This window comes from Tupaia chinensis, unplaced genomic scaffold (genome assembly GCF_000334495.1).
Source record: "Tupaia chinensis unplaced genomic scaffold, TupChi_1.0 Scaffold000315_1, whole genome shotgun sequence".
Classification (NCBI taxonomy): domain Eukaryota; kingdom Metazoa; phylum Chordata; class Mammalia; order Scandentia; family Tupaiidae; genus Tupaia; species Tupaia belangeri.
The window spans coordinates 430,413-451,606 of NW_006159808.1; the positions used below are offsets into that span (position 1 = coordinate 430,413).

The following is a 21,194-nucleotide window of genomic DNA, read 5'->3' on the forward strand; positions in this document are numbered from 1 at the left end:
GGGGTGTTGGTACACAATGGCTTGCTCAACATCTTCACCAGCAGGTCTGGTGGGCATCCCATGGCCACATCCCTGAAAACCTCATCCCTGCCACTCTCAGAGCTCTGCACCTGCTGACTCCCCCTCCTCAGTGAGTAAAATCCCTCCCCTCCTTTGTTCGAGTAGACCCAAAGCCCTGGGAGGCACCCTTGGCTTTTTTACTCCCTTTCCTCCTCCATCTCCAACTTGTCGAACAATCCTGTGGAGTCTACCTTCCACCTCCGAGCAGCTTTTGCTGTTGCCCTCTTCTCACTCTTTTAGTAGCTGTTCATCCTCAGCCACACTGTCATCAGCTCTCTCCGGGCTTCTCCCACACACAGGGCTCTCAGTGGAGGGCTTTTCCACCCCCTCATCATTGCCAATGTGGCATGAATAAAGGTGGTTCTATTGTCACAGCTCAGGGAGACGGGATCACCACTGCCATCTAGTGGGAGGGGACACCAGGAAGGTGGCCGAGTCCCCCACAATGCACAGGGCACATTTCTCAACACTGAGCGACCAGACCAAATGTCGCTAGCCTTGCCGTTAAAAATCTGCAAGAGCAGCTTCCACATTTGCCACCTCTCTCACCCTGCTTCGTGAAAGAAAGGGTCCCTCTCCTCCAAATCTTTAGTACCACTCCGTTGTGCTGCTCTTCTCATCACCGACCAGGCCCGAGATCATCTTTTGATTCCATCTCTGACGCACTCTGGCTCGGTCCTGCACAGCAATGTCTCACACACCGGAAGGCTGTGCCGTAGGACATGTGCACTTCCTGCTCCTGCACACACACACACCCAGCACAGACACTTTATCACTCGTTTCTAGACATCAGGACTGTTGCCTTTAATTCCTCATTCCCAGTTCCTGTTTTTCATTGCATTTATCAAAATTTAAGATTACATTTTCTGGGACCAGCAGGTGGCATGGTGGTTAAGGGGCTGGGCTTTCACATGGCCAACCACAGTTCAAGTCCCAGACCCGGTGGCTTGAAACTCACATTGGGTGCATGTGCATGCGTGCCCAAAATCCCAAGAGGAGAAGGGATTGCAGCGTGGCCATCCCTTGGAGGGGGGTGGGGGGGCAGAGAGTGTGATTTCTCACTTTCTGTCTTTCTGTCTTTCTAGCAAGCACACACGCCTTACAACAAAAATCTCTCTCTAAAAAAGATTACATTATATATATCTGGTTATTGGTTTATTGCCTGTTCTCTCCTAAAATACATGCTCAAAGGGACCAGGATTCCTTCTTTTCTTCACCATTTTGATTTCCTCCCCAGCACCTGTAATAGCACATAATGGACCCTCAATTAACCATTATTAACCGCAAGTTTGTCCAATGACAGGCTGACTTGCAATGAAATTTCCTAACTAGCATACTTGGGTAAAACTCTGTTAATTCCTCTGAACATTAATGCAGAACACAGGAATCGCTAAATATTAATGAATTAATACACCAAGTTATATATCTTATCATTGTTGATAGTAATAAAAGCAATGACAATCCCAGCCTGGTGGAGCAGTCGATAGCAAACTGAGCAGCAGGCTCAAAGCCACAGGGCCAAACACAGGTTCAGATCCCCAGGTCAGTTTGCAAACTGTGCACATCACGTGTTCCTCTGCCTGAGAGCACGGCAGGAGGGCTGAGGAAGGAGGATCCCAGCATAGCGAGATCCTGACGAGGGTGCTTTTCCTACTCCAGTGTGTGCGCATGAACTCTTTATCATGAATAAATTAAATAAACCTTTTAAAAAAGTGTTGATAAAGGCCATCATTGATAATGACCGTATATTTACCATGGCACTTAAAGAATTGCCAGAAATAAGAAAACATTTTTTCTGGTATTTGTAAAGAAAATCCTCATTTCTTTTTATTTATTTTTATATTAATTATTTATTTTGCGTTCATTCACTGAACATCCTCACAGCATACAAGATGCAGTTTCCAGAATACACTGCATAGTGGCTTAGTCATTCACGTTATCATCACAAATAATTTCCATTTCTTGTTTCTACATACATAGTTAGTTAGTTAGTTATATCCCCCCAGAAGTAAAAACTCTCTCATACATGAGCCACTCTGACTGGACCCTGTTCTCAGGCTCGTTCTCAGGAGCGGGGAGAAGTCTAGGGCACCCCAAGTCAGCAGATGCCCTCTGGTGTCACCACTACGTTGGAACTGGCTAAAACCTACCGACCCACGATATCCAACCTGCCACGACTGAATTCCTGGTTTAACTTATTTGACAAGTACAAAAGAGATTCTCTAACTTACTCCGTGTTAAGAAAATTGAGGAATTCATAAGCATAAGCGTGGCCACGAGTCATTTCCTACAGTGCGAATGTAATTCTAAGTCAATGACGGATGTGCACAGGCAGAAATACAGAAGTCCTTAGCTGGGCTGAGGACAGCCTCTTCTCAGTCACGCTGTTGTGTGCTCACCCACGTTTCCGGAGGGGTCTTGGCTTCAGGCTCGGTGTTTGGAGCCGGGTGGAGCGAGGAATGAGACCTGTGTGCACGGGCTGCAGAGTCAGCTTCTGTCTGCTCTGCCCAGGCTGGGAGTTGAAGAACCTTGGCTCAGTTCTACCCCTGGGAGCTGGACCTTTTCTATCTCTCACATGAAAGAACAGAAACACAGAAAAGAAAGTCCTATGTAGTAATACAGAGTACCCTCCTGGGTACCATTTTTCCATGTGACTAATCATTTTTACAAGACTGAACAAGGGGTAACTCTTCATTGAAAAATAAAAGTCCTTTTCTACCACTTGATAATTGCTTTTTTTTAAGCTATGATCGAAATTAGAAACATTTAAAGTGTTTTTAATAATTTGCCAGAGGGCATATGCACTCAGTGGAGACTCAGAGAGACAGGGACAGTGAGAAAGCACCCCAGGCTCCAAACGCCCCCTGCAGGGAATGGCCACACAGCAATTCCTCCTCCATTTCCTCATCCACTCAGGATTTGGGGCATGCAGGCCCAGGGGCCCAGCTTGTTTTTCAGGCTGCCAGATCGAGAATTTGGACTGTGTGGTCAGCCACGTGGGCTCCGATCACCCTAATCACCAGCTGCCACTGGCCCAGTTTTTTAGCCACATTTTAAAACAGCAATTGTTAGCACCGACAGTGACAATTCACATTTTCACGTCTTTCATACGGGTTTCCAAGTCTCTTCTGAAGTTTCAAAAGTCTGGTTTAAATTCGAATTCTTCACTTAGAGAAGTTTTTTTATGAAGAAAATGTAATAAAAGGGTTTTTTAAGTTTTAAAGTTATTGCATTATAATATCTTTTTTCTATATCTTTTCCCAAACAGTAAGAGATTTATTGTGTATAATACAAATGATGGTTTTGTATTGTACACAAATTATGTGTTTTATTATAAATACTGATGGCTCAAAGAAAAGAGCAACTCTGGACCCTTTGGTTAAATTTCAGAATGGGAGTCATTTTACGGTGAGAGAGCTGAGCCTCAGAGTGATTTACCTACCATTCATGCCTCAGATGCCTTTCTTGTTTAAAAAAAAAAAAATCAACATCTTTCTGGAGTAATGGTTTCAAAAATTAATATACCTATAGTAAATTGCTTATAACAATTATCATAGCATCCTGTGGTAAACTTAATATGGCATTAAAATAACTGAGTCACAGATCCATTTATGTTTGCTATTTACAAGCATATTAAGGTTTACTTCTTCCTTTGCTTTACCTTTTTCATTACTTCCTTATTACTTGTGTTAGTAGGCCAGCTATGTAGATTGCTAATAAAAATGCAGCAATGCTAACAAATCCATGAATTTGCTCAAACAGCAACTCCGGAGAATGAGAATCTCATACAGAAGCACGGGTGTGCCATGTACTAAAGACACAAGAGACTTTGTGCATGTGGTAAACATTTTTTTAATATTTCAAAAGCCCAGAAACGACTGTTCTCTGAGTCAGGCATTGACAGTTTTCCACTGTATCAGGTCGTCACATTTTTATTAGCAGCACCACAATGTCTGTAGGAATTTGCAAAATAGGAAGTGCCTCCAGATGGTGTGTTAAAAAGAAATCATTCACTTTTCACCCCAAACAGACAGAGGCCGGCCTGCACCTGATCTGGAAGCCAGGAGGACGCGCAGGCCTAGCGCCGAAGGAGCTGAGGCTGAGGAGCTGGCTGGGGAAGGCGAGGAGGGCCAGGGGGGCGCCCAGGCCTGGTGCAGTGTGCCCGGGGCTGCCGGTGCAAGTTCTGAGAACCAGGACGACGACTTGTATGTGTTCATTCCCGGAGCTGATCCAGAAAATAATTCCCTAGAGGAGCCAGTGAGCTGCAGGCCGCCGCTGCCCCCACCCCGACCTGGAGCTGCTGCACTTCCGCTGGAGAAATCTCACTCAGCCCTGCAAGGTAAGAGCCAGGCTCCTGCCATGCCCAGGGCAGGGGCAGATCCACCAGAGACCACCTCTGAAAGCCAAGCCTCGTCCCTCCTGCCCAGGAAACCAGGCAGGGGACATGGTGGCTACCTCCTTCTCCCTCCCTCCTTCCCATTTCCCTACTTCCTTCCTCCTTGATTTGGGGGAGGGGGAGTGTCATTACAAAGCTTCAAGTAAGTACATAAAACTTGGAAAAGAGATGTAGTTCTGTAGTGTAGAAAAGTAAATGCCACGTTAAAGCATTATTTTCTTTAATTTTATTATTTTAATTTGACCAGAGAGAGAAAGTAAGAAAATAAGCCACCAGGTCCAGGACTTGAACTTGGGTCAATCCTGCGGGACTTAGGTGCCTTAACCACTGCCACTACCAACCATTACGGCTTTTATTTTTTTTTTTTAAGAGATTTTTACTATAGGGCGCGTGTGCTCGCTGGAGAGTCCGTCAGAGACAGAGAAAGTAAGAAATCACACATACACACACCCAGGGAGGGATGGCCACTCCTCAATCCCTTCTCTTCTCGGGTTTTGGGCACGCAGGTGCACGCCCACTGGTCCAGGGCTCAAACCACAGTCCGCTAAGTCGGAGTCCCGCGATGGAGCCACTGTGCCATCTGCTGGTCCCGCCACAGGAGGGAAAAGCTATTTGAAAATGAACTTGTGCGCTTCACTGGGGAGGAGCTGTAGAGGACGAGGTAAAGGTTCGTCACGCATGTGCCTCCCTGAGCGTTAAGATGGAGGCTGGGGCACTGGGGCGGGAGCTGGGTATACGAGGCAGGCTAGGGCCGAGGCCGCGAAGGAGCTTCTCCACCAGGTGGATCTGCCTGTGTGCTCCAGGGCAGCCAGACCTCCCAGTTCTCCTTCCCTTTCAGTCACTTTGGGTCACCGCCGTGTTCCTGCACCCATTTACTCATTGCTTTGTATTTACCTTCCAAATTCATAAAATGTTCTTACAAAGAAAATGTGAAAAGAAAGATTTAAAAGACACCTGTTATCAAAATCCTGAGTGTCTTCTGCAGGTGTTGGTCAGAAAGCTCCCAAGTACATAAACCTGTTTCGGAAAGTGAATTTTGATGCCTATGGAACTCAGCAATGTGCCCTGAAAGACTGTGTCTGTGAAGACTCAGGGTCTCCTCGGATTCATTCAGCTGGTCCTCCTGATGACCTACTATGTGTCAAGCGCTTCTAGGCCCTTGAGATACTTCTAAGAAGAAGGCAGATTAGTATGGGGTGGGGGGGAGAGGAACCATACACTGGTTTTTGGCATATTTTCTCTTTTTTTTCAGATTTGAATTATTTTAAAATAATGATTCAAATTAATTGTTAAGACAAGGTTGTCTTGTGTCAGGTTAAAGATCTAAATCATCTTTTTCCTGATGTAAATTTTTATATATGATACGTCACTTAGGAAACTCAACTGAAAATGTTCTCCAAAGAGCCAAGAACAGAAATGGAATGTTGGCTATGATACCTCCTGAAAACTACCAAATATAAAAAATAAATTAAAGGGACCAGCAGTTAGCATAATGGCTATGTCGTTGGACTCCCATGTAGTCAACCGCGGTTCTAGTCCTGGACCCAGCAGCTTAACCTTACACCAGACACATGTGCGTGTGTGCCCAAGATCCTGAGAGGAGAATGGAGGAGAAGGGATTACGACGTGGCCATCCCCCCTGGGGGGTGATTTCTCTCCATCTTTCTGGCAAGCGCACACACCCTGTATCAAAAAAAAAATAAAATAAAATAAAATAAAATAAATAAATTTAAAAAAAACACTTTTATTAAAAGCTTGATTTTTATATTTTATATATAATGTTGCTTTACATCTCATCTTTTCACAGGGCTGATGTTGAAAGTAGGCAGAGCATAAAACGTCGATTTTTTTAAAAAGTTCTCTTTGATCACGGTTCTTAAAAGCATGACTGTTAGCTACGACTTTTTTTTTTTGGCAGTGACTTGCATGGGATTTTTCCCCCTAAATTTAATTACTCATCAGTAACCTAAACATTAAATTACTCATGGTAGCTTTATAGATCTGTTTATTGGAGAAACTTAATACTATATAAAACTGTAGCACACACAGCCAGCAGGTGGCATGGTGGTTAAGGCAGCTGAATTCCCACATGGACAATCGTAGTTTGACTTTCTGACCCAATGGCTTGAAAATCACTCTGGGCATGTGTGCATGCATACCCAAATTCTGAGGGAAGAATGGAGGAGAAGGGATTGCACATGGCCATCCCCCTAGGGGGTGATTTCCCACTTCCCCTGTCTCTCTCCTCTCTGGCAAGCCCATGCCCAAACCTTAAAAAACAAACAAACTATAAAGCACTTTTCAATTTATAGTCCGGCCAAGCAGTGGCATGGTGGTTAAAGTAGCTGAGTCTCTCATACAGGAGAATGGAAAAGAAGAGACTGTGGTGTGGCCATCCCCTCTGCAAGGTGCTTTCTCCCTCTCCCCCAGCCCCCTGTCTCTGTCCTGTGAGTGCATGCACCCTGGTAAGAGGAAAAGAATCAAGGGGAACCAAAAAAGAAGAAAAAGAAAAAAGGGGACCAGCAGTTAGCATAATGGCTATGTTGCTGGACTCCCATGTAGCCAACTGCAGTTCAAGTCCTGGACCCAGTGGCTTAAATTCATGCCGGGCCCATGTGTGTGCGTGCCCAAGATCCTGAGAGGAGAATGGAGTAGAAGGGATTGCGGCGTGGTCACCCCCTGCCCCCGGGGGGTGATTTCCCGCTTTCTGTCTCTCTGTCTTTCTGGTGAGCACACGAGCTCTATAGCAAAAATGTCTCCAAAAAAAAAAAAAAAAAAAAAAGAAAAAAAGAAAGAAAAAAATCAAGGGGAAAAGAAAGAAGCAAAATGTTTAAGGGACACAAAAATGGAAAACTATCTGCTGATGATACTAGTATGGTAATATCTTTGACTGGACTAATATACAGTGCATTCATGCTGAGAAAATGCACTTAGTATATTGTAATGATATACAGTGTTGAATGTAAAAAATAAATGAAGAAAAGGAAAAAAAAATACATCTTCTGTTTTCACCTTAACAAGCCCAGAGAGTAACTATCATTATGATCCCTCTTTAACTCAGACCCGAGCTGTAGTGATGGTAATTAGAATGTGCCAGGCGTCAAAGACATCTATGAGCAGTTTTCTCAGGCTTTTAGGAGTCATCTTTTTCTTATTTTTATTTTCTTTTCTTTCTTTTCTTTTCTTTTTTTTCACACTAGGCCCAATTATTGGAATTATAAGAATGATTTATTTCATCTTTACTAGTGTGCAGCCTGAATTGAGAAAGCTTAGGTTCCACTCCTAAATGAAAAGTAAAAGCTGATACTTTGGAAAGTAAAAAGTAAAATGTATGCTTCCCAGCACAATCCCAAATTTAGAAAGACTTGGGAAGGGAAGTGGGTGGGGAAAAGGCAGCTCAGGAAACTGGTTTATGAAAGGAAGAGAGCTGATCCATTCCCCCCAAAAATGAAGCACTATGAAAATGTTTCCCACGCACCTCATCTGGTTTCACCTGTGGTGCTGTCAGCGAAACAGAAGTCGTAAAGTCAAAATCTCAAAGTCGTATTGTTCGTAGAGAAAAGGCAAACTGTGGTGACGAAGTTAGTGACGGGCATGGAGGTGAGTAGTGCTTCTTTGGCTAGCTAACTAAAACGAGATTGAAGATTCTGTTGGAGTGCTACCTTGCTGTCTCCTCAGAAGCCCATCAGACAAGTCCTCAGTCTCCTTATAACAACATCCCTTCCTTCTGCTCTGCTACTTGACTGTCTCTTTAGCTTCTAAGTTTTTCCACTGCAATTCCCATTAGTAACTACTAAATAAATAACTTTAGGGATCAGAGTCTCACTCACCAAAGGGCAAATTGGAGAAAAATTTTAAAAAATTAAAAAAAAAACCTTTCACCAACCTGGTAGAGTCATCAAATTCTTTTCAACTTATTTATTAATCAATGTATATCATATGTTTGTCTTCAAAATAACTGCTACTGTTTTAGCACATTTATTGTAAATACACATAAGGATTTTTGCTGAATATAAAAGCTGTAAAAAACTGAGAAACCTTTAATTTTTTGGACCAGCAGATGGTGTAACGGTTATGTCACTGGACACCCCTGGTAGTCCACTGTGGTTTGAGTCCTGGACACAGCAGCTTAAAACTCATGCCAGCTGCGTGTGCATGCATACCTAAGACCTTGACAGACTGGAGGAGAAGGGATTGCAGTGTGGCCATCCCTCCTGGGTGGTGATTTCTCGCTTTTTGTCTCTCTGCCTCTGATGAATGCAGGTGCCCTACAGCAGAAATCTCTCAAAAAAAAAGAAAAAAGAAAAGAAAAAGAAGCCTCCCAAAGGGCAGAAGAATTCTTAATCAGAAAAGTGCTTGCACATGAATGTTTATTGCAGCACTATTCACAATTGCTAAGATATGGAACCAACCCAAATGCCCACGAACAGATGAAAGGATAGAAAAACTGTGGCACATATACGCTATGGAATACTATTCAGCCATTTAAAAAAAAAAAAAACCTGGCTTTTGACAGAAAGTGGAAGAATATGGAAGATTTACTGCTTAGTGAAGCCAGGCTATGAAGGAGAGACATTGTATGTCCCCACTTAATATATACAGAGTGTCTATGACTGAAACTTATTGACTAAAGGATATAGAAACATAGTAAATGGATGTAAATACCAGATATAGTGTGTGTAGAAGAGTAGAGTCTGAGGAAGGACATTTAGAAGAAAAATAGAGAGGCAAAGCATTAATGGCACAAAGAAATGTGGTATTATCTGTTGAAAATACTTTTATAGTTTTATCTACTGGACTTGGGAGAAATGTTCACATGTTGAAATATTCAGTTTGTAAACTAAATAATGTGATTGAATGTAAAATAGAAAATGAAATTTTTAAAAAAGTTTTTAAAAACCCTATGTTTTATTCTTATTTTTACATTAATTGATCCTCAAGGCATTGATTATACATCCACGCAGTTTTCAATGTCACAAGCACTATTTATTTAGGGTGACCTTCCTCTATGAAGGAGGGTCATATTGGCTTGTAGAAATTAAGAGTTGCATTTTTGAAGGTCATTTTATCATAGTCAGAGACTGAGTGCTAGGAAATCAAGTAATAGTGACCGTGGCTGTCCCCGCCTGTCATTTTCAGAGCAATTTTAGGCAAAATATCCAGTGCAAGCAATATCAATGGTAAAATTATTTCAAATGAGAAAAAAAGCATTATGCTTGAAAAACATTTTCAAAGTATCTGTATCGTGAGACATATTTATAATTCAATTTCCTGATAGGAAATCATTCAAAAATAATATATTTATGTAGATATATCCACAAAGTAATGTGAAAAATATTTATGTTTTCAAAGAAATCCATGTCTTAAATGGACTGAGTTTTCTCAACAAAATTAACAATTACAAATTGCATAATATGTTAGTAAATTAGATAGCTCAATTTTTTTTAGAATGTATGGGGTGACATAGAAACTTTTTTTTCAAAGACAGGAGCTCCTCGTATATGTTGTTTTCTAGGGCATTTGATTTAAGCCATTGGGAAGCTCAAGTTAAGTGACAAATGGATGGCAATCACATGGCACGTAGTAGAAAAGTAAACGTGATCTAACTTTTTTGGAAGCAGGTGCAATGGTAGAAATTCAAATGGAAATGTTACAGGATGTTTGAGTGGGCCAAGCTTGTGTCTCTTGATCACAAAGAATCAGAAATGGGTGGGGGTAGTAAAATGAACTTTTAATAGAAAGGAACAAACAGCTGGCAGGGAGGGTTCCCAATAAAGAGTTGCCAACTCCAGGTGCTAGCTAAGGCTTTTTATCCAGCCAACCTAACAGTGGACTTGCTCTCTGATAAAGAAGTGGTCTCTGAGAAAACTAAAATTGTCTATGAAGCCCACATTCTTTGGCTCCCTTTCTTAACTGATAATTGAGGTGACTGATTACTGGAATTTTCTGTGGGGCTAACTGACCTGAATGATCTGCAGTACTAGCCTGGGGCCTCCAGGCCAGGAAGACCACAGTCTTGGTCATTGCTTTAGGCCCCATTGCAGGTTGCGACAAGGTTAAAGCATTGCAGTGAGCTGCCCTGTGTGCAAGCTCTTCCTAGTGAAAGCTTGGCTATCGTGACTCCATTGCAGCCTGTCCTGACTCCTTGTTTATTAGAGTTCTATCTCTTCTCTCAGAAGGAAGTCAAAACTGGTGTCATCCTGGTGTGATAAAAGAAGGAGGAGATGCACTAGAAGGAGAAGAACAGGAAGAAGAGCGAGAGAAGGGGGAGGACCCGTACACTTTTGCTGAGATCCACGACAGTGAATATGACCTTATTCTGGCCAACAGGAGTATAAAGGAAAGAACTGGAAGCCGCTCTTTCATCCTCAACAGACCTCCTGCCCCAACTCCCCGACCTACAAGTATCCCTCTGAAAGAGGACACCATGCCTTACATAGCCCAGGGTAATTTATTGTCATTAATGTTGTTTGTGGATTTTCTTTTGTCCTTTTGTATTCTCCAATGGGGTATAATGGGATGTGATTAGTATTCTTGAAGTCCAAAAATTAAACATTAACAGTTAAAAACAGAATTTAAGCAAAAATGAAAAGTTAACAGCAGGGCCAACAGGTGGCATGGTGATTAAGGCGCTGGATTCCCACATGACTAACAACAATTTGAGTCCCAGACCTGGTAGCTTGCTTTCTCACTTTTTCTCTCTCTCTCTTGTGAACATGTGTTCCCTATAGGAAATTTTTAAATAATAATATATTCAAAATGAAATAAATAATTATTTTTAAAAAGTTAACAGTAATTTATAATATATCTCAAGACAGCTAGAGGAGAAGATGTTTAATGTTCCAGAGACAGGGACCAGCAGATGACATAATGGTTACATTGCTGGACTCTCACATAGTTGACTGTGCTTTGAGTCCTGGACCCAGCAGCTGAAAACACACCAAGTATGTGTACATGCATGCCCAAAATCCCAAGAGGAGAATGGAAGATAAGGGACTGCAGTGTGGCCATCCTCCCGGGGGGGGAGGGGGGTAGATTTCTCACTTTCTGTCTCTCTGTCTTTCTCTGTTGCTCTGGCAAGCACACACACCCTATAACAAATATCTCTCTCAAAAAAAAGTTCCAGATACAAAGTAATGGTAAATGTTCAAAGTAATGGATACGCTAATTACCCTTATTTGATTATTACACATTGTCTTCTTACACTGAAAAATCACACTTTGCCCAAAATCTATACAGTGATTGTGTCAATTTAAACAAATCAGTCAGGGTGCATGAGGCCTGCACACAACCCAGGCCACCTATGATTGGGGGTAGATTGTGGCATGAGGACCTCATTGAGATGCACCTCTCTCTTTCTCTCTCTGTCTCTTTATCATGGGAGAGGTAAGTAAATGCACTTTTTAAAATTATAATTATTTTTGAAATGTCTTTTGAAATAATAGGTGAGTTGTATTGCCCATTTGTAAATTTAGAAATGATGACTAAAAAGAATAAGAATGGTATCATTTAGATCTTTTATCTCTTTACCTATTTTTTGTCTAGATGATCTGTCCAGAGGGGATAGTGCAGTGCTGAGGTCTCCAACAATTAGTGTGTTGCAGTCTATCTCCCCTTTTAGATCTAACAATCTTTCCTTCACGTATTTGGGTGCTCCTATGTTAGGCGCATAGATATTAATAAGTGTTACATCTTCTTGATTGATTGACCCTTTTACTACAATATAGTGCCCTTCTTTGTCTCTTCGAACAGTTTTTATCTTAAAGGCTATTTTGTCAGAAGTAAGTATCACGACTCCAGCCTCAAAAATACTCAGATACCAGCAGTTAGTGTAATGGCTATGTCACTGAACTCCCATGTAGCCGACCGTGGTTCAAGTCCTGGACCTGGTGGCTTAAAACTCACGCAGGGTGCGTGTGCGTACGTGCCCAAGATCCCGAGAGGAGAATGAAGGAGAAGGGATTGTGGCATGGCCATTCCCCCAAGGGGTAATTTCTCGCTTTCTACTCTTTCTCTCTCTCTGTCTGGTGAGCACATGCACCCTATAGCAAAAAACAAAAAAACAAACAAAAAAAAAACTCTAAAAAAAAATACTCAAATACATGGAAACTACATAACCTACTCCTGAATGACTCCACAACTACTGAAGAAATAAAGACTGAAATCAAAGCATTCATGGAAGCCAATGACAATGAGGACACAAGTTTCCATAATCTTTGGGACACTGCTAAAGCAGTCAAAAGAGGGAAATTCATAGCAATTAGTGCACATAAGAGGAAGATGGAAAGAAGGCAAATGGATCACCTAACATCATGCCTCAGAGAATTGGAAAAACAACAGCAACAAGATCCAAAAAACTCCAGGAGAACAGAAATAATAAAGATGCGAGCAAAAATAAATGAAATAGAAAATAAACGAACTACACAGAAAATAAATGAGAGTAAAAGCAGGTTAGTTGAAAAGAAAAACAAAATTGATATTCCACTAGTGAGACTTATTGAGAGTCAGATCTTCAGTGAAGCAGGAAAAATAACAACATAGTAGAAATACAAAACATTATTAGAGGATACTATGAACAACTGTATGCCAAGAAACAAGACAATCTGGATGAGATGGACAAATCCTGGGCACATGTAATCTACCAAGATTGAGCCAGGAGGATATAGAAAGTCTGAATAGGCCCATAACAAGCCAGGAGATTGAATCAGTAATAAATAACCTCCCAACAAAGAAAAGCCTCGGCCCTGATGGATTCACCTCTGAATTCTACAGAACTTTCAAAGAAGTGTTAACCCCCATTCTGCTCAAGTTATTTCTAAAGATCCAAAAGGGTGAATCTCTCCCTTATTCTTTCTATGAAGCCTCTATCGCCCTTATCCTTAAACCATAAATGTAATACACCATATTAATAGGAAGAAAGATAAAAATCATATGGTCATATCAATTAATGCAGAAAAAGCATTTGATAAGATATAACATCCCTTCATAATCAAGATTCTCAGCAAAATTGGCATAGAAGGATCATTTCTCAACACAATAAAAGCTATCTATGAAAAACCCATAGCGAACATCATCCTCAATGGAGAAAAGCTGAAAGCTTTTCCACTAAAAATGGGTACAAGATAAGGATGCCCACTTTCTCCACTCCTTATCAATATAATACTGGAAGTCCTTGCCAACGGAATCAGAAAAGAAGAAAAAATAAAAGGCATTCAAATAGGAAGAGGTGAAACTCTGTTTATTTATAACACCTAATGGTTTCCATGAAAAAATTTCTGGAACTAATACATGAATACAGTAAAGTTGCAGGATACAAAATTAATATCCAGAAATCTATAGCATTTCTATATATGAACAACAGGCAGACTGAGATAGAACTAAAAAAAGTTATTCCATTTACCATAGCCACAAAAAGTATAAGATACTTAGGGATAAATCTAACCAAAGAAGTTAAAGACCTCCACAAGGAAAACTATGAGAAGATGAAAAAGAGAAACTGAAAATGGCACAAAAAAAGTGGAAGGATATTCCATGTTCCAGGATTGGAAGAATTAATATAATCAAAATGGCAATTCTACCCAAATTGATCTACATATTTAATGCAATGCCAATCAAAGTACCAGACACATTCTTCACTGACCTAGTAAAGACAACCATAAAGTTTATCTGGAATCATAAAAGACCCCATACTGCCAAAGCAATTCTGCACAAGAAGAGTGGAGTGGGTGGCATCTCACTCTCTGACCCAAAAATATACTAAAGCTGTGGTAATCAAAACAGCATGGTACGGGCACAGAAACAGACACATGGAGCAATGGAAAAGAATAGAGTTCCCAGAAATAAATTCCCAAACATAGAGTCAACTGATTTTTGACAAAGGGGTACCAGTCAATCCAGTGGGAAAAGGAAAACCTCTTCAGCAAGTGGGTGCTGGGAAAACTGGATTTCCACTTGCAGAAAGATGAATCGGAACCCCTACCTCTCACCTCTGACAAAAGTCAAGGTGATAGAAACAGGAAGAGGAAGAGTGGAATGTGTGCCTACGTCGATCCGGCTTCTACACCTGTACATGATGCCAAAAATGCCCTTTATTGACATAGTTATTCTGCAGTATTTGTTACTGTTTATTTTTATTCTTCTTTATAACCCATGAGCTCCAGGAAGGAAGAGACTAACCTCTTCTGGTTTTTCCCACCCTTATGTCTCTGGCACCAAGCCCAGTGCCGAACTCATAATAGAAGTCATGAATATTTGATGAATATTCACCGACGAATAAACAGTAGTTATGGCAAAAGCTGCATCATGTGGCCAGAATAGAAAACTTCCCTAATACTCTGGGGCATGGTCAGAAGAATGTATCAGTCCCCTTATTGCAAAGTTTCTCCTATTTTAAAGTACCCCGTATTCAAAGTCGTACTGATTTGAAGGGACACACCTTCACAAAATGAGTCAAAGCTCTGCATAATGCATGAGGGAGAAGTTCCATGTGCACCATCACCATCCCCACCACCCTGAAGTGAAACTTATTAATGCAAAACTGAACTCATGTTGACTGACACATCGTATCTGGGGATCCGTGTTTGGCTTTTTAGTCTCACATCTATTGTACTAGACCTTACCTATGTTAACAACCACGAGAGCCACTCGTTTTTCTTACAAAGTTTTTGAAGTCTGCCTAATTTCAAATATCATAGTCTCTCCACCTTTTTCTCCCTGTAATACTGAAAAGGATTGGTTCATTAAGCTTCAAGAATACAGAGGAATTAACACGGATTTATAGTCTTCTTGAGTGACAGAATTCTTGATTTAAGACAAATCAAGGAAAGAAAATGGGCGCTCGGCATGGCGTCAATAGATCGATAGGAACACCGTCCATAAATCACTCAGAGACGAGTGCTTCCGGGGAGAATGTTCCCACATCAGTGGACAGTTTTCCATTTCCCTTCACACAACAGAACAAAGATCCTGCAGAGTCCGGGAGGCTGATTGGGGCTAGAATATCATTTCTCTTTCCATTTTCAATTGCTATTGAGCTGCCCTTGGCATTTTTCAGTACAACAAAGTTGTACCTGACCTTTTTGAGAGCTACTCCGTAACTGGGACCCCAAAATGTCAAGTACAACTCAGTTGCTCTCAGAAATTTTCCACTTGCAATTCACTTGCACTTGAAATTGATCACATACAAGGCCATTGAAATGCAAAAAGAAAAAAAAAAAAAAGAGACCTTGGAAAAACTCAGGAAAATTAATCCCTATCATGGTAAATGTGACAGAGTAGAATGCTCTCTGACCTCATTAATAAAGAGATATGGTCAAATGGATAAAGTGGGTCTTCGATCAAGCGCCTTGGGTTCCCTTATCTTGTCAGATGACCTTGTCCAATCTATCGAGCTCCTGGACATAGTACACAGATCACAGGTCCCTTGGAGCAGAGCGACAGACTTATTGCTGTGTGTAAGCTGAAGGCTCCTGTCCTGCGGACTCTCTCCTTCCCATGGATTCCTCTGCAGAGTGCCACATTTTATCATCCTTTGAAATGTAAGAGAATGCAAATAAAGCTACTACTGGTACTTCACAGGACTGCAACATTTCCTGATGCAGGAACAAAAAAGGGCAGATATGTTGCTTTTTATTACTATTATTCATTATTTTCATTCTTTTCTTAGCTTATTTCTTTCTTTCACGAGAGAAACAGAGAGAGGCATTCACCCCAAACAGATTGTTTACAACACGATCCACACGCAGCCTCGGTCAACTCAGGTTATATGCTTGTGTGCGTTTGCCCAGTGTGAACAGGGACACTCTGGATGTGAACCTGGGACTGTCCTGTGTGCGTCCTGCATCCTAGAGCATTTCCTTACCTCTGCACCACCACAGTTGGCCCTACGTTATTTCTGTTATGAGTCAGAGAGATAGACAGGCACTCCCAGCATAGATCCCCCAGCCCTCTAGCCAGCCAGGATAACGGGAACTCTCACATCCCAGGGTGTTCCAGGCTGACCTGGAGCCGAACCCCAGACTTCCATGTGACTTCAGCATTCCAGAGTGGGATACCACCACATGCACGGCCACAGCGGGGCCCCAGAGAATCACTGTTGGCAGGCACGAGGCACCATATTTAAGCTCCATCACAGTTTCCAGTGTCTTCCAGGGGCTTTCTTAACACCCAAACTACTCCTCTTTAGACAAAAGGAAAATCTGTGGTTGCCGGGAAAGTCGTGACACTTTTTGCATAGAAAAACATAGAAAAATAGGCTGTGACTTCCCCAAAGACCTAATACTTGGGATAGTACTAAAGTAACGTCTACATTTATACTATTTCCTTATTGGATAGAAATGAGCAAAAAGAGAAATTAGGCAGTGATTGGAATGAAGCCTTACAGGAGGACATCAAATCCCAATCCAGGGCTAGGGACTAAGCAAGCACAGCGTGTTCAATACCTGCTACCTGCCTGGTAGTAATGGTGGGGGGCAGGCACCTGCTGGTACTGAATGGAGGTTTTGCTGACAACTCAGTACAACGGCCCCAACTTATAATGTCGCAGAGTTTCACAAACCTACTGAACTTTCAGAATTTCCCCATTTCCTAGATAAGAAACATCTCTAGAATATAAATATTTGTATTTGCATCAAAAGGAATAAGTATGCAAATAACAACAATTTATGTTCTACTCCAGTAAAAATTAAGTTCCTTAAAAACAGATCGAATAATTTATAGGGTGATTTGCTGGTTTGCGAGAGGATGTTTATGGCAAGACTTCTATCGTACTTAGAGTTTCCGCTACATTGGAAAGAGAAGTAATGCTGTCTCCTTAGGAAGCTAAAGCACAGCCTGTAAAGAGCACCATCCAGTTAGAATTTCGATGCTGTTTTTCTTCCTGCAAATCTGTCCTTTGCAATTCTCTGTCTCTGCTGAGCTCAAGAGGAAGCCTTGACCATGGCGGTGACCTGGTGTGGGCTGGCTGGCCATTTACAGGTTCTTTCCCAAAATAAGCCACAACGTCTGACTGCCATGCCGTGAGCTACTTTCAGGTGAAAGATCATCACACACAGACCTGACTGTGTATTGGTGACCACACCCTGTATCTGATGAATCTGCTCAAATGAATAATCTGCAGTCCTTGCTAGCACTGTGAACTGGTGGTTTGAAACTGAGCAGAGTGCTAACTCTCTCCACTGGTGTGCAGGGGCCACGCCTCTCCTCTGAGCTTCTCGTTTGTCAGTATGATTACCCAGAGGGGTAGAACATCCTGGCCCTGTGTTTTCTGGCTAGACAGTGGGGTTGTTTACCTGCATTCTTTTCCTCATTCCTCCTTTATACTTATCGTTATTCTGCAAAGTAGGGAACTAGGTAGGGGAAATCCAGACTATGAGATTCGAATTGTGACCTTCACTCTTTCTGATTGCTTCTCATCTGTCCTCTTCCTTTTTACATTTAATTTATTTTTTCATTCATTTATTTTTAAAGTTTTTGTCAGAGTGTGTGCACTTGCCTTAGAGACAGAGAGAGACAGTGAGAGGGAAAGTGAGAAATCACACCCTGGGAAGATGGCCACGTTGCAATCCCTTTTCCTCCATTCTCTTCCTGGGATTTTGGGCATGCACACACATGTGCCTGGCATGATTTTCAAGCCTCTAAGCCCGGGATTCGAACCACGGTTGGCCATGTGACAGTCCAGCACCTTAACTACCATACCACCTGATAGTACCTTTTACTTCTTTAAAAAAAAAATAGTTGTCCAAGGGTTCCTGCACTGGCCACAAGGAGACAGAGAGAAGGAGAAAGCCTGCCCCCGGGAGTCTGGTCATACCACCAGCCCACCTCCTCTCCTCCATTTCTCCTTCCTGTTGGGATTTGGGGTGCACACGCACATGTGCCTAGTATGATTTTCAGGCTACCACGGATAGGACTTAGCTATGTGGTCGACCATGTGGGACCCAGCTCCCTTAACCACCAGACCACAGGGCCAGCCCTCTTCCCTCTTTCATAAGTGGACACTGATGACATGCTTGACCTTCACGTAAATGACTACACCACAGTGGGGGGTAGAGTGGACATCTGGGGTATCCTACTCCCCTTGGCATCCTCAGAACCTCGTTTGGCTGGAGGGTTCACGACCCAGTGAGATGCTCTTGGTGAACACTAAGCATTCTCCTTCTGCCCTGCATAGTGCTGTTCTTCCGAGGTCCAGAGCACAACACGGACTGTACATCTTACTCTGTATCACATCGCTAGTTTCAAGAGAGATCCCCAGAGAGCCAGGCAGCTCCAGATAACATTTCATCTTTCACATCTAATGAGCATAAAATGTCAAGGGATTTGGGGCTTATAATTCACATCTTCATGAATGCAGTTGGCTATCACACAGGTTTTTTTCCTCAGCCACTTAGAAAATAATTCAGAGCAAGCTTTGTCAGGTTTTTCTAAGACAGACAGGTCTGGAAGAGTCCCTTTCTTGAAGGAGGTCACCAATGAGGCTGGCATGACTAACGTTCTTGCAGAAGCCACCTGGAAAGACAAACAGTGCGAGTGAGGTCGTCATCTTTCACTTCCTCCTCCTCCTCCTCCAACCCCTTCACCATCTGCCTTCAACACTGATGGCTTTGTCACGACGACGACGACTCCTCATCCTCCTCCTCCTCCTCCTCCTCCTCTACTTTCTGCTAGTTCTGCTTGGTTTAACATTTTGAATATTTAATACTATGCTAAATTTTACAATTTAATGTCATTTCTACTCTAGAGAAAAAATTACAGACGTTGTTTCAGCGATATTCAACATGATTGGGTGTTCTATTCGGGATATTTGAATTAAGATTATTTTAAGCCTCAATTTGTTGCTCTTTCTCTGTGGACATTTTATATCTAAAGGTAGTAACTTCAATCAATAATTCATTAATTTTCTCAGATTCCAACATTAGGTAGGAAGAGAAAAACAGACTTCACTAGGATAGAGCCTTCAAGGCTGATGTAAATATGTTATAATTGCCTGATACCTTTCTTCGAACCTTGGTAAAGTGAAATGTGGTAGACATAATAGCCCCTAAAATTTAAACACATGGGGACAGGTTCATCTCAACATAAAGACAAGATGATCTCAGTACAATTTTTAAAAATTAGGGGCCAGCATGTGGCTTGGTGATTAAGGTGCTGGATTTCCACATGGCCAACTATGGTTCAAGTCCCAGACTCAGTGGCTTTGAAATCATGCCAAGTGCATGTGCATGCATACCCAAGATCCTGAGGGAACAATGGAGGAGAAGGGATTGCAGCATGGTTGTCCTCTCTGGGGGGTGGTTTCTCACTTTCTCTCTCTATGTCTCTCAAGTGAGCATACACACCCTATGGCAAAAAATCTTAAATATATATATAAACATTGATCTGTGATTTAAATTTCTAGTTTTCTATTAGTCTAAGCCCCCAGTTTATAATCTCTTGCTCGAAACATAGCACTCTACTTCTGACATTCTTTTAAGAATTTATCTCAGCATCTTTAGTCCTGTAATAACTGGGAAAATGAGCATCGGGAGCCTCTCAGAATGTTAGTGCTCAGTGAGATGGTAGAGTACATAGTTTCTAAGCCCTGACTTGACTGGCAAGAAAATAAAGGCCAAAGAAGAAAAAGGCCTTGTCCCATGTCACACATGTTGGTAACATAAAGACAAAACTAACGCCCTTCTGCTAGGGTAAATTGGTGCCCATTCTGGTCCACAGACTTTTTTCAATTACTCTTATCTAACTCACCACCAATCTTGCTTTAAAGAATTATGTACTTGTGATATAAATCTAAGTGACCTCTAACCCAATGCTCAGTTCTCATTCTATCCTGGATTTTATATTTGCCTCTTATAAACGTTACACGGGATGGAGAAACAAGGTAAATATGGAGCATATAGAACTTTTTAGAACAAAAGTTTTTCTGATGGAAGCAATTTTAAGGTTTCAGCTAATATTAACAGTAGAAAAGGAAGGGTTAAAATATTATTGGACTGGCCCATGGCCTATTGGCTAAGGAGACAGGATTCCACATGGCTGACCACATGATTCAAATCCCAACCCCGACAGCTTTGTAAAAACACATCAGGCACATGAGTGTATGTGCCCCAAATCCCAGCAGAATGGAGAGGTGGAGGAGAAGGGATTGCAGCATGACCACGGCCCACTGGGGATTGCTTTCTCCCTTTCCCTCACTCTCTCTTTCTCTCTTTAGATAGCAGAAATGCCATCTGGCAAATTATTAAAAAAAAAAAAAGAAAGAAAGGAAGGAAGGAAGGAAGGAAGGAAGGAAGGAAGGAAGGAAGGAAGGAAGGAAGGAAGGAAGGAAGGAAGGAAGGAAGGAAGGAAGGAAGGAAGAAAAGAAAAGAAAATAAAATTCTGGAACTTTATCTATTCTTTTCCTAAGACTACTGAAGTATGTTTTCTTGATAAGTATGTTTGCTTCAGTGATAATTTTGGTAGGCTAGCTCTTTCTTCAAAAAAATAAGTTAAAAATAGGTCTTTTCTCCAAGTTCCCTCATATTTAAAAATATCTCCTTTCAATATGATGGGAAGACAGTGCATGTGGCTATGTTGGGTTTTGTAATGAGTGAGGCCTCTCTGCAGATGCAAGAGGGGAGCAGGGAGGAATGAGAGCAGCTGAGCGAATTAGAAGGAAATTGTAGAGCAGGCTGGACAGTGGGACAGGACTTCCGCCCGCGGGCCTGACCCGTGCACCTCAGCTCTCAGAGTTCTGTTATCTGTG

At 41.9% G+C, this 21,194-nt stretch overlaps 1 protein-coding gene across 1 annotated transcript in view; it reads left to right on the forward strand.

Annotated features, from left to right (window-relative positions):
• The window catches only part of BANK1 (B cell scaffold protein with ankyrin repeats 1), a 235,995-nt gene that overhangs the window by 182,293 nt on the left and 32,508 nt on the right, over nt 1-21,194 (forward strand). The window contains exons 11-12 of the mRNA XM_027772930.1: nt 4,091-4,399; nt 10,633-10,902. Coding sequence (XP_027628731.1) covers nt 4,091-4,399; nt 10,633-10,902 — 579 coding nt within the window. The remainder of the gene's footprint in view (nt 1-4,090; nt 4,400-10,632; nt 10,903-21,194) is intronic.